This window comes from Pinus tabuliformis, chromosome 7 (assembly GCF_031772625.1).
Source record: "Pinus tabuliformis cultivar Carrire ecotype Pingquan chromosome 7, CPIR1, whole genome shotgun sequence".
NCBI classification, from domain to species: domain Eukaryota; kingdom Viridiplantae; phylum Streptophyta; class Pinopsida; order Pinales; family Pinaceae; genus Pinus; species Pinus tabuliformis.
In genome coordinates, this window is record NC_142293.1 from 933,917,128 (window position 1) to 933,932,088 (window position 14,961).

A 14,961-nucleotide genomic window follows, 5' to 3' on the forward strand; every position below is an offset into this window, starting at 1 on the left:
TTACGGTGAAAAGTTAAAAAATTACGACGTTTGGACAGCTCGCTATATGATGGCTTAATATTAAAGTGAATAAGCAAGTCCACGTGTTCAATTCGGAATGGATAACTAATTACATGCATAAATTAAAAAAAAAAATTTAAATATTAGAGTTACTAGGTTTCACGTTACCTTTATAACAGTCAACTCAATACCAATGGTGACTTAATATTTAAATGAATAAGCAAGTCCACGTGTTCAATGTGGAATGAATAATTAATTACATGCATAAATTAAAAAAAACAAATTTAAATATTATAGTTGCTAGGTTTCACGTTACCTTTAGAACAGTACTCAATACCGACTCTTTCTGTACATTAAGATTGGTTTAAGTTTAACCCTGGCCTGTTTACCAGTGGTTCATGCATTTGCAGGGCCGTTAAATTTAGCGCGCCATCCTGAGCTGGTCATCCTCGTTGGGCTGTAGCGGCACCCAACTGATTTGGCAGGCAGAAGAAACAGCAGAGTCAAATCTAATCCCCACAGCCTGCCAATAACTCCAGCAAAATCATGATTCCGGCTCTGGCACGCAGAGCCTCGGCAACGACAAAGACATGGAAGGCACAGCCATCTCCAAATTCAAGCAAATCAACTGTGACTTGTCCCAATGCATTCAATTCCGTGTCTTCTTCTGCTCGTTGTTCGGGGCAGCACCAGAAAAGTCATGGAATATTTGAGAGTATTTATAGGAACATTATGTTGAATAGTGTGAAGACAAAGGAGTATAGTTGGAGGACAATTTCACAAGGCTTTTGCGCTCCTGTTGCCCTTTTTTCAAGCAGGAGCAGCGCTTCGTTGTCGGCTTCAAAGAATGCGAGTACGTCGTCCGTTGTGAAATGGTATTTGCAGAAGCTCGACAAGTATCCTGTCTTGACAAAGAGTATCACCGCGGGGACTATTTGTACCTTGGCAGACCTTACGTCCCAGGTAAGGGCTCTATTAGCTTTATAGAGTTTGTTCACTACAAATAATGCTGACATGGTGGTAGATATCTACTTGGACTTGCACCTGATCCTAATAATATAAAACAGCTTGCTTTAAGAGGTAAGATGGCCTGGGATTTGAACCTTCTCTGGGGAATACCACTACTACCCCTGCACCTGATCCCAACAGTATAAAAAAACCTGCTTTAAGAGGTAAGAGGACCTACAAGGGATGGAACATGTCACTGGGATTTGAACCTTCTCTGGGGAATATCACCACTACCCCTGCAACTGATCCCAATAGTATAAAACAGCCTGCTTTTAGAGGTAAGATGGCCTACCAGGGATGGATCATGTCACTGGGGATTTGAACCTTCTATGGGGAATATCAACATCATCCCTGCCTTACGATCAAACCAAACCAAGGCCCGTTTGACGTTTTTCTTTTTTGATTTTTAGCTCAAGGCAACTCCATGCTAATTAGGTACCCATACCTTGCTAGGTCTACTTAATGTTGCTCTCCGCTGGTCTTCCAAGTATAACGGATTTCTTGTCGAATGCGTGGACGTGTTAAAGGTATATTCTGGAAGACACCATACTCATGGTGATACGATCCACGTAGCATATGATACTTGCAAATTGCAATGTGATCAGGTTGATTTTGGGGAGAAGCTTCCCTTCACTGCATCCCTGTGACTGTGATAACTCTAACTCTATTGAAAGCATTTCGAGATGCATTTTGAAATGTACCATACTTCCAGTGATACAGTCAGGTGGTATATAATATATCATCCTGCATATCTAGTCTGTCCTTTCAAAAGATGCAATTCTACCTTCTGGACTCTATTTTTCGGGAAAGACATAAAATATAAGGTGATGTGATAAGATAAGAGAATTTTATTGATATTAAACAATTGGTTACAAAAGTAGTTCAATGGTATCCAAGGGGTTAGCCTGACCGTTTGCTAGGCATTTGAATGGTTCGATGGCAGTAGGTGCCTGCTTTGAATTTCTGGGTGTGATGCACTAGTATATGTTGTTGGGTTTACTAGGAAGCTAGCCGTGAATGTGGAGCAACATCCTTCGGGTTTCCCTACATGGTTTTCCCTAGAAAATATTAGGTTGATTGGACCAACATGTACATTTCAGTGTAAATACAATGTGGGAGTGCAAAAGCTCCTCCTTGATCAATACTAAAAGTAAGAAGAAAAAAATCAGAGCTAAATATCTAGCTAGGAACTATACCCACTTGTCCAACAATGATGGTGCTCCAATGAGGAAACGATTCATTTCCATTCTTTTGACCTACCTGCATAACAAACATCTGAAGGGCTTAGACTTCTCATGTAGCAAATACTTTCTTTGACAACGTGATCACCGGGGCAAAATGGTTAGTGAGCAGTTTTGTTTAGGGCCTTCTTGGTTCCCTCTGGCTGGATGGTGAAATTGAATGAAAAATTTAATCTGTGTGCAAGTCTGTTGCAGAGCACGAGGTTTGTATGATAACAAATTACTTGAAGCTGTGAATTTGACAACTGCCGTCTGGTCACTGCAGACATGTGAACAAGGGCAGTAATCTTCAGACAATGGAAGTTTTAATTCTCATTTCTTATTTATTTGTCATACCAAAGTTTGCGGACTTATTGAATATGCAAAAGCTCCGCAGCTATCATATTTTTAGCATGGTAGGTATGTATGACACAAAAAGATGTTTGAACCTGTTTACGTCGTAGCAGCCTTGCACTCTGATTATCTGTTTTTCGGGCAAACATGCCTTCTTTGTATCGAACCCCGTCTGTGGCCTGCAATATCCACTTTAACAGCTATGGCCCTGTCTGCAAAAATTCTGAAAAAGAACCAAAGACAAATAAATAGCACAATGCGAAGAACCAAACAGAAGAATGATCTTTGGCTTTTGAGCTTTATTCTTCTTCAGAAGAATATAACTATGAAGTAGGATTGTTACAAGCATGTCATGAAGAAAAAACTCGCTCATGCTAAGAACTTACTTTCATTTCTCCTCCAACCTTCTTTCTCTTTTCTTCCCTTCTGGTGGATCGATTGGCAGAAAGAATTGCACGGCCAAATAAATAAGAAATGTTAGTAAGGGAATTTCAAAGTGTCAATCTCATAAGCAGGGGCATTTATGGGTTTTGGTTCAGGTTTCATTCCCCCTTTGTTGGTGAGGGCTCTTGGCACCTCTTTATGGGCCAATAAATTTTTGGTTTCTATGGTGGAAAATTTCTTTTAGAGTCTAGACGAAGGGGTGATAAGAACATTTCAGCAAAACTCTTACGGCATAAGTCTACTGGATGCATACTTGGACCAGCAGTAAGAGTTGGTGGGTCTGGGTGAGTTAACATGGTTGAGGGATCTTGACAGCTCTTGAGATTTTGACCTAGCTTTGGTCAACTTTGTTTGCAAAAGTCGTGGAAGATCTAAAACTTCTTCACTGGGTCTGTACTTGGGCTTGAGCCTTCTGCCTCTTGTGCACCTGCATAGTTGAAGAAAGCAATTTCCTTTCAAGTCTTGTCATGATTGCTTTTGCCTTTTCCCTCTTCTTGATGTTGCCTTTCCTGTTTCCTTTTGCCAGAGTGGTTGTGTCAACATGCTTTGTTTCTATTAAAGACAAAGGTTCACATTGCTGCTGTTGCCTTGGTGGTGAAATAACCCATTCAGCCTTGATAATCTTCTTCTTAATAAATTTTGCACTTTTTAATGTTGATTGAATCACCAAGAACTTGTCTAATTAATTATTCTAAAATCATAATCTTTTTAACGTTATAGCGCAATAATGAATAATCTTTGTTTCTGTGTGCCACGCAAGGAAGTTATGACTTGATGAGGGAGGAGGTCTTGTTTGACTTAAGCCAGCCTTGGATTCTAAGGGCTTGCTGATATAGTTGTTGCATTGCTTTGAATTAGCTTGCACAATAGGCTTGGTACTTGTTTTGATTTATAGGTTTGTGGAATATGCTAAAGCAAGAGTACTTTTACATGTCTAGTTGGTTTGGACTTCTCTCTGGTAGATTGATTAGCGGAAGCAATTGCGTGGCCAAATGAGTAAATAATTGATCTAAATTTGAACAAGCTACTCTCAAGTAAAATAATAAGCAAAAGTATAATTGATCCTTTTATTTATTTATTTTTCTTTTCAGAGAAATCAAGCCTAGTTGTATTGAATCGTATTCTTTGCGACATTGAATATGTTTTTTTTTTTGGGGGGGGGTCGGGGGGGATCAAGTTTGATGTTTCGAGGTTCTTTGCAATTTACCACGCAACAAGGAATTATTTTAGTGGTCCAGCTAATGATGTAATCTAAGTTGTATCAATGATCCTTAGAATTGAGCACCTAAGTGACCCTCCTAAATTTCTCAATTCAATAAGAACCTTGATTTTTCCTTTGAGAAGCTATGACCTTAGCGGCACTGTGCCCTGTGTTGTATAAATTACTAAGATCCACAATATTTGCAACATGAATTCCAATATTAGGGTAGTGATAGGGATCCTTATAATGTACTTGACTAAACATCAATCTCATTGCTAGACCCTTGAGGCCTTCAACTACATCCGTGACATTAAAAGGATATCAAGTAGACTTGCCATTCAAATATTTTTTTCCCATTTGGCCAAGCCTTGTAGTTCTTGACAAATGTCCAAGATAAATAATTTGTATGTAACTTGCCAATCTCATTTTCTTCAAACTTTGTTCTTGACATACATGATTCTCTATGAACCCAATTCTTCCCAGTTGCCAAGGTCCAAAAGCTTACTTGGTGGTCCACCAACATCGACATGCAAGTGAGGGCTTTTCCTTGGTGCTAATATTTTGCTATTTTCTAATTACCCTTGACTAAACCAAAGCTCAATCTAGTTTGGAGATGAGATTTTTGGAATTATTGATGTTATTTGTGTGTGGTCGTGACCCATTCATATGTATCATTATGTACTTGTACTTGTGGCTTAGGCCATATTTTATTTCCCTTATTCTATACTAGGTTTATGGTCAAGGCCTGCCTAGTTAAATTTGATATGTAGGCTCAATAACCCTTCTAGGGTGTGCTATTGTTTTGTGGGCCTATAACTCCCTCTTGGAGGGACACCTCGCTTGATTTGTGTATAAATACACAACTCAATCTAGTTTTGGAGATGATATTCTTGGAATTATTGGTGTTATATGTACACGTAGTCATGACCCATTCATATGTATTATTATGTACTTGTATTGATGGTTAAGGCCATATTTTATTTCATTTATTTACTTGTACTAAACCAAAGCCCAATATAGTTTTGGAGATGAGATTTGTTGGACTTATTGGTGTTATCTATACACGTGTTCATGGCTCATTCATATGTATCATTATATACTTGTATTTATGGCCAATGCCATATTTCTTTTCATTTATGTACTTGTACTAAGCCAAAGATCAATCTAGTTTTGGAGATGAGATTTGTTGGAATTATTGATGTTATCTGTACATGTGGTCATGGCCCGTTCATATGTATCATTATGTATTTGTACTTATGGCTAAGGCCATATTTTATTTCATTTATTTTATACCAGGTTTAGGGTTAAAGCCTACGTAGTCAAATTTGTTATGTAGGCTCAATAACCCTTTTGGGGTGCGTCCCCTTGTTTTATGGGTCTCTAATTGCAAAATCTAGCACCTTAGTGTAAAGCCTCACTAAGCACTCTAGATTGCGAGCAACAATGAGATTAGCTAACATTGTCACTTTAACAACTATTCCCTTGCTATTTTGTGGTTGGATGTTATCCCCACAAGGGAGGCTTCCTACTAGATCTCAATGATTAAGTAAGCCAAGTAACCTAGGCAGATAACTCTAAGGGTTCTACTACTAGATTCACCCAATGATAGATATTCAAAAGGTTAGTGTTTTTGAGTGGTTTAAGGTGTAATTCCAAGACAATGAGTTCAAAATACTCTATAGCTAAATCCGGAGGGCTTAGTAGGTCTTGGAGAGGCTCAAATCGGTTCCCAAACACATGCAATCTAGAAATTACACTTTGCGGTTATCAACTAGGGTTTCAATCAACATAATTACATTATGTACATTTTTATAACAACATTAACAAAACAGTCCAAAATTTATTATAGACAAGTTAAAAGTAAGAGCTATTTAATGGGTAAACTAGAAATTATATTACAACAATATTCAATGGCTGAAAACACATGAAACAAGAAGTAAAACCCTAGATGTCAACCCTAATTAATAATTGAAAAATGCATGAGAAATAACATTTTTACTTTTCCAATTAAGTGTATGCAAAGTCAAACCCTGGGACTATAAGATCCAAGGTAAATAACGTTGAAAAATGTAAACTTTGTTGTAACCTACCCTAATTTACCCTAAAAAACATAAAAAAATGATTTAGGGTTTTATTTTTGTTATTATGGATTGACACAAGATAATGGACTAGTGCCCTTCTCAATGGAGAGCTAATGGAGTCCAAGGCTAAAATCTATGGAAGAGGACCGATGGAAGTGATTTAAGGGAGAGAGAGACAACTACACTCAGGTTTCTCAATTCCTCAAACCCTAACGTCCTTCATTTTTCTAGGAGACATATGGGAGGAAGCTACACTTAGGTTCCTCAATAGAAGCTTGATGGCAATCTTGCTAAAGAGATGTTAGAACCACAAAAGATTCAACAACACTTTGGTGAAAATTTCATAAAACCTTAATTCTACAAAATGTACAAGATGAAAGAAGATACTTATGTTAAAGTAGCACAAATCATCATAGAATCACCATTCATCATTCAACAGAAATAACCATCCAATCACAATACCCTCCCCAAGAAAATTTGCTTATTTAATGCTTGATAACGACCAAGAGAAAAGAGACAAGTTAGTGTGCACTACCTTCCAAGTGTGAATATGACAATGAGGGCAACCGAGTTGATTTCGAAATTAGACTAGAAACCCTAAAATTAATATAAAATGTGATTACAAGTTGGATAGGTCACAAGCTTACCCCCAAAGATAGCTAACTCAGTGATAAAACATTAAAACAAACCTCTTTCAACCCACACATGTGAGCTAAAAGTCTCCAAGGGTGACATTGTCTTTTAAAAGGTGTCTCTCATCAAAATGTGCCATGGATGACTCAAGGGGGTGCTCCTCAAACCAAAAGTCACATCTCCTCATCAAATGGTGTCCAATCATCAAGCTAAATAAGCCCAATCATCAACAAAGCATTAAATAAGCCCACATCATCAATCCAAGCCACATGAAGGGGACGTCATGGAGCTAGGGTATGACCTCATCATGCAAAGCAGTGTACCTTCCCCTCCAGAGGGGTCTCAAATCATCATAATCACTAAATCATCTCAGAAAGAAGGCAACGTCCATCAAGAAGGTGCAATGCCAACTTGGGGGTGCCTTGTCATCTCTGGGGTACATCATCTCTCTACGCAATTCCCTAACTCAAATGTGTAGCGTTTTAGGTTCTAGATAGATAGGCGAGTGCCATCAACAATGTTGGATGCATCCTAAGGTCAACGCTCTTCAAAAAGTGGTCAACATCTTGGTTTTGGTGCCCATTAGAGTCATTAAGTGGGGCTAGACGTCCTCTCTGAAGTGTTGACGAAGCATTATATGATTCCTTAAGGGATGGAAGCTATACCTAGGAACAAGAATCTAACAATTACTCACATAATCAAGTGAGGTCAACATCATAGCTGCAAGAACCATAAGAGTGTTTGAGTGGGCCATAGTTAATGTAAAAGGCATCAAAGTACTTTACACAAGAATCATATTCAAATGTTTTTCTAGCTTATGATTTGTAAACAAGTTACCATGCTTAGGTATGGGAGGATTATCATAAGGCCCTATTAGGTGCTTCCAACCCTAAGGGGAGGAACAATTCCTAGGTTGATCCATCATTTAGTAGGTACAAGTGATCAATGACATGGTGTGGCGTTTGCTTTATGGAACATGCCACAATCTTGTACCAGCTATGAAATTTCAACATTCTTGAGCATTATGATGTGAAAAGGGAGCAATCGTGGGGCCTGAGTTATCCTTTTTCTTGGCCAATTTTTACCACCCCTCTTGTGCGCCCTTTTCTTCATTGATTTCTCCATTAGATACATAGCTTGGGTTACACGATTTCATTAATTTATCATTGACCCCTTAATGATGAAGTGTTTCATTGCCCATTGGGTTGGGATATTCAAAGTTTCTTTCATTTAGATAACTCATGCATTCGTTGGGAGCTGGGTGAGGGCTAATGAGGGGGGTAGAGGTTAGGCTAGGCTTTTATCTACATATATTGGCTTATCCCCACCAATTTTTTGCATTTTAACATTATGGCTTATGCTCTTACCTTTCTATTTGCCGCATCGACCTCTTAGGGAAAAGTTTCTAGGCCCCTACTTAAGGATGAGGAAAATAGGGAACCAATACTGGTGACGAATGACAATCAACTTGAAGATGGGATGTTCATACAAGGGAGAGATGGAAAGTGTTAAGTATGGCTTACCATGGACATGCAACATTAGTCATAACCTCCTACTTGTGTCCCTCATAGATAGTGAAAGAAAGGCCTCAAGGAAGGTTACACTAGACTAGTGGGAAGTGATAACCACCAAGGCGGACCAAGAGAACTAATGATAGTCAAAAGCAGTCTATCATCCAATTCAACTTGTGATCCATCCTAGAATGCCCTTAAACATTAAATGCAAGCATCTTAATACAAAAATGGCTGATGTACCTTATAATAGATTACCCACCTTCATTGAATGAGCAAACTAGATGAAATAAATCATTGACTAAAACATGGATGAGAGGCATCTGAGGCTAGATATCTGTGGATCATCATAGGGTTGTTGGTTGGCAATCTGAGAAAATAGGAGAAAAAGTTTCTCCTATGGGTTACCCACATGGGTGGGTAACAGGGCCTATAACCCCTCTCAAAGGGATGCCTCACTTGAGTTGTGTATAAATGCACAACTTAAGCTCTCATTTGCGTCATCTTATCATATGATCTTCTTGATTTGAAATACAAGTGTCATAAGCCCTAAGGCACTTAATTTTGGTGTTTACTTTATTTATTTATTTTGTAATTGACATTTTTCGACAAGGTACATACTACTCTTATGTATTGTTGCTTTTAGCATATGTGCTTGGCTTTTTCACTCTCTCTTTAACACACTAGGTTTATATCTTTCTAGCGCATTTGTGAGGAAGCTATTTTTGAATTTGGGTGAGATTTGTTTCCATTGATTCTTTTTTTGATCCTTGTACATCTCAACTAGGTATCAGAGAAAGTGTGAACCTTAGTTTCTCAATTCTTTTGGTAGATCCAAAAAGTATTGGCTAGTGGCATCTTTGTGACAATGCGAACCTAGGGTTTTCTTGAATCATCTCTTTGAGGGTTTCTCTAGGGATTCTAGAGATATAAATCCTAATCTAGGGTTGTTCCTTCCTTCTAAGGTGTTCTTTGGCACCTTTCACCCTTCTTTTAGGTCAATACCTTTATTCTTATGGTTACCTAGGGTTTTGTACCATTTGGATCTATAAAGGTAGATTTTTGAAGTCTTCATTCCATTAGGAACCTTCCTTTTGTTGTCATTGAGCTTATGGATTCAAAGTGGTTCTTTCCTTTGTTTGAAATTTGGCCAGCTTCAAGGTAGATCAAATCATCGACCTACTTCAATCTCAAGCAAGAGGAAAAGAAAATTATATATGAAACTTTTGAGTATTGTTTTGAATAATCTATCTCCAACATTCAAATCTCTTGCTCGTATATTTTACGTCATTCTTTTATTTGTTAATGATCCTATAAGTCCTTTTCTTAAGAAGGTTTTCTCTAATCTCACCCAACATTACATTATTATGAGGAAGATGGGTGAATTACTCCTTGATAGCAAGCCCATCCCAAAAATCCATCTCCATTTTGCATTTGTAGCTATGGTCGGTCTTCATATTGATGTACTTGCATTTATCAAAAGAACAAAATTTAAAATTTTGAATATTGATTTTTGGCTCCCAAGTGTTCAAGTCGGCTGAGCTAGAATTGACACCCATTCGACCTTATGATTGACTATATATAGAGGTCTTTCGTCTGCCTCAACATGCACTCGTCTGAGCACATAATCAAGATACTTTCTGGGCATACAAAGGAAGAAAAGAAGCATATCAAAGCCTGAATGAATAACTTATTTCTGTGATCAATCATTGTTCAAAGAAAGACAATTCTTTGTAATTCGTACCCTGAGGTGGAGGCCGAAGCCTGTAATTCATATTTGTGACAAGTCTAAATTCTGTGGCATGTGACCTGTTGCTGCACAAACTAGTAGGCCTTGTAAAGAGGCAAAAGCTAGAGAGCACAACAACACTTGGGACAAAGGCCCATTATCACCACAACCTATCTCCCCTACTCTTCTCAGATTTTCACCAACGACTGTAATACTCACTTGTGATAGATGTGTATCTACGATGGGTTTGAAATGAGGGAAGGTGGCTCATTCAATGGAAAGGTTCAATGAAGGTATGAGCTTTGGGAGAAGCTAGTAAAACTTTCCACGAAAAACCCCTTGAAAGAGAACCTACACGGGACCTAGGGTTGAAATTTGACACAATATATATGCACATCTAAGGTCAAGGTGGGAGGGTGAAAAGGCAACTAATGATTTACTTCACCAAGTACTTTATAAGATTGCCTTTAAAGAATCCCCAAATTGAAGGATTAACTTCTAGGGTTCCCTCTTGATGTGACAACTAGGGCATCAATTTTACGGAGAATCCACCATGGGAATTCCACCAAAACTTGAGGATCCCTAGAGGAGACACTAAGGAAGAATTCAATCCAAGCGAAGTTCGAAATGGCTTCCTCCAAAAGAATTCGCACCAAACCTTATGGGAGCCTCCCTATCCAAAAAGACAAAGAAAGAAAGAGATTCTTGTGGAGAAAATTTAAGAGTGACCACCAAGGGATAAGACTAGTGCCTAGACCATTGGGAGGTTGGAGTCATGGGAACTTTGATTTGATCAAATCGTCCTTCAAGGAGGCCTAAAGAGGAAGCCCTAACTACCCCTTCAAATATTTACCCTCTTCAGTATTCAATCAAGTTAATAGAGTTTCATGGATTAAAAATTTAAATGTAATTAGTATCCACTAGGAACATTCTTTTCACATTATCAATGAGTAACACATGCAAAAATTTCTCAAGATTACAAATTTAGAACAATGTTCAATAACTAGGGCACAAAATTTCATCAAGAGACAATATTCCATGCATTAGACATAGCGAAAATCAGAAATACATCATTAAAGAGCACTTACAAGATAATGTGAAGTATATCCATCCATCAACAAGACATTAGAGGCTCCAAGAAAGATAGTGAAAAGATCCAAACATCAAAATTCATCCATAAAACATCCAAATTCTTCTCCAAATTGCAGGTCTGAAATCTCTAATGAGCTATGTGAAAATCCCAAGTGTGATGGTTTAGGATGAGACTAGGTCTCACCCATTGTACAAGTGTTATGAGTTCAAATTACAAAAGACAAAGCCCCTTTACATGCCTAATGTGTTAAGTAATCCTCCCATAGTTACAAGCTAGCCGTGATAGCTTTAAAGTTAAATTAAATTCTCCTATTAAGCCCACACAAGGCTGACGTCATGCATGCGTGGAGGCCTAGAGGGGCAACGTTGAGGCCCCTTGCCCCTTGTGCTAAAAACGTGGGAGAGGGCCTCAAAAATCATGATGAAGAGGGTGATACCCTCCTTGTGCTGCAAAACATCTCCAAACCCAATTTGGGCTTTGTGGGCTCTGTTGTCGCCCAAAGTGTACACTTAAGGCACAAAGCTCAGAGTAGGGGTTGTCACCCTGATCCCTACTCACTCCGTTCTAGTCCCTAAAGATAGATGAAAGGGGGAAAACTTGTTGAAGCAACAAGTCCTAGGAGATCAAAGGGCAAGATCACTACCTCTCTAGACAACTTGAATTGAGATTAATTAGCAAGTGTGTTTATTGAATGAGCAAAGTATGCCTTGATGCTATGTGATTCATTTCACTAGTTTCAATCCCACTTCTTCACCCCTGTGAGCATCACCCGATGCAATGAGTGCTAAGTGAACTATTCAAAAATCATGAGAAATTAGTCAGTTACGACTACCTCTCATGGAAATGGTCATACGTGAATGACTTAATTAACGCAGTTGAATCCCAAAATGATATCTAAGATTAAACAAATTAGGGATCTAGGTTTATTTATACCCAGGTCAGAAGACTCTTCTCTCAATAAGCTTTCATTCACATTCTATCTAATTTAGTCCTGATGATGGACCCCCTTTGGGGTTTGAAACGTCGACAGAATGAGCACCAAACTGTGGATAATCCGGATCATGCCACTGCAAAAAACTACCACAGAAGCTTAAAATCTAACAAGATTAAACAAATTGAGATCAATGAGACAATATCAAGGTTATCGAATAGAGACCAATGCCTAATGAACAATGCTTTAATATAGATTATGTCACTTGCACAACATGGAAACTTCAAGTTATTAGTTAAGCAGTACTGCAAGAAGAAATGTTAGCACAATAAATCAAGATAATCAGATTGCTAGCAATGACAATATTCAATGAAACAATAGGAAATTATCTCAATGAAACAATAGCAATGATAGACACTTTGATGTTAGAGCAAATCTCACATGCCAAAAAGATATCCTTCATTTTCTTAGACAGCTGAGATAAGAAAGATTAACTTAGCAAAATCACACTTGTTAGATGGTGAATGAAAATCACTACTTAGATTAACCAATTATGTGCAAAATAAGAAAAGACCAAGTAGCAAATTTTCAAGAATGCAAGATAGGAAACTATGTCAGGTTGCTTCAAATACACTTCTAGATAAATGCTCACATGTGAGTGATGTAAAATGATCTGCAATCAATACTTACGAAGTGTCACTTGAAAGATGAGATTACAAGAACTCTTCCAATGATAGATGAATGAAGCATTGTCATATGATAAACCTTTAGTTATTTGACTTGTTAACTTGAAATATGAGATTACAAGAACTCTTCCAATGATAGATTAATGAAGCATTGTCATATCATAAACCTTTAGTTATTTGACTTGTTTAGAGTGTTCTCACTTTATTTAATAGCAATTAGGAACCGGTGAGAATTTCAAGCATACAAGCATAATAACTCAAAGTTCAATGAGATTGCTGAAAGTGATTTATAAATGAGAAAATGCAACAAAATTTAGATGGTGCAATGCAACTATGAAATGCAATTAATCTAATCATGCAATGCACTTCTAGCAAGATGGTTAGTAATCTAACTAGAGGAATGGGCTATTGTCAAAACTTTGACAAGATTAGAAGAGAAAAATCAGTGCCAAATACCGATCTGCTATCTAAATACCACAATAATGATTAACTTCAGAGATGAAAGGATGCACCATACTTCAAAATGTACCACTCTCAAGAAAGATCAGACTATTGTAACTACTGTTGAGGTATATCAGTCCACAGTAGAAATAGGATTAGTCAATATCAGTCTTCACGTAACCAGATTAATTACTCAAAGAGCAAGGGACAAGAGTCAGTGCACAATATCCAATTTTAAAGCTAGGAACAGTGTACCAGGCTTAAAAAAATTGCCAATGTTAAGGTCAGATCAGATTACTGTAGGATTCCTTCTTCACTTAAATAATGCAGCAATTTTGTAAGGACCAGTGATAAGTATAGGAAGAATATATCATGCAAGAGTTAATATGCCCGAAGAGTAGCTAAAACATGTTGTGTAAAATGCAAAATACAACTCAGAATGTCGATGTAATGTTTTGCAATGATAAGAGATGCAAACATGCAATGCCCAAATAAGCAAGACAACAAGAGCAACCAATGAAGTCTGCCACCCAATGCCTCAAAAAATGCACCAACCCCTGAAATATTTTAAGAGAGATGATATCAGTCCACAAAAGATGCTGCAATGATAACTTAGATGCCTGTTCCCCTTTTTGTAATTGTTATGTCAGTTCATATTATGTCTTGGGACTTCTTTTAATACTTCACCATTAGCTTAGAAAGATAGAAATAATGCTCCCAAGACTGAGAAGTAATTTCTTATGAATGTTAAACCTTAGCAAAGTGATTTCTTACATCAGATCTCGAAAAGCATACTTCAGATTCAGAAATCATATACCAGACCTCAGAAAAATACTTGGAAAGTCACTAACAGAAAAACATATGAACTTATTAGCCTCTTATGGTCAATGTGCATTGGTTTTAGGCTTATTATTATTGTCTTATGGTATTTATTAAGTCACTGTAATAATATGCTTTAGATCTAATTATTCATAGCAGTCAAGAATGATGATGGAAAGCAAACCTCAAAGGCTTAGCAGTCCTTCTTAAATAACTGATATGACAGATTTGGTACCCAAATCACAACAGTGAGGCTCCTCAAAATACCTTATAGATGTGATACCCCTGCAATCAAGGAGTGTGAGCCTTAATGATTAATTGCAGTAAATTTTATTGGCCCTCCGAGGCTTGCGTTAGGGCTATGGCAACAAATGAAGGCTGCACTAAGGTTTAGGAAGCTGCTACAGGCAGCAGGGAAGAGAACTTAGGGCAGCGGAAGAGTGTGATGAAGACTGCAGCAGGCAGCGTGAGGCTTAAGGGACAGTGGCAGGGGAAAGAGGCTGCAGCAGGCAGAAGGAGGAAGGAGAAAGGCAGGGGCTGCGGCAGAGGGAAGGGAAGCTGCTACAGGCAGCGGAGAAGAGGATGTAAGCCGTAGAAAAGAGGAGGAGTGGAAGGCTTGAGCGAATGAGGTGAAGGCTGAGGGTGAGGGCTGTGGAGGAATGGAAGGGCCGCAGGCCAAAAGACAGGGCTAATGCAGCAAGGAGAGTTTGCTATGGCAGGGTTGCAAATGTTGAAGAATCTAGGGCACAGGGTTAATGAGATTCTTCTTTTCATGATAACTATTAATTCTTAGCCTGTTAACTTTAGTGT

At 38.1% G+C, this 14,961-nt stretch overlaps 1 protein-coding gene across 2 annotated transcripts in view; it reads left to right on the forward strand.

Moving 5' to 3' along the window:
- The first annotated feature begins 323 nt into the window (after positions 1–323).
- LOC149250707 (uncharacterized) overlaps positions 324–14,961 on the forward strand; it is a 218,118-nt gene continuing 203,480 nt past the window's right edge. The window contains exon 1 of one of the 2 annotated variants that reach the window (XM_089459203.1): positions 324–963. In XM_089459203.1, the coding sequence (XP_089315329.1) occupies positions 547–963 (417 nt within the window). In that variant the 5' untranslated portion in view covers positions 324–546. The remainder of the gene's footprint in view (positions 964–14,961) is intronic. The other variant, XM_089459202.1, reaches the window with a different exon arrangement.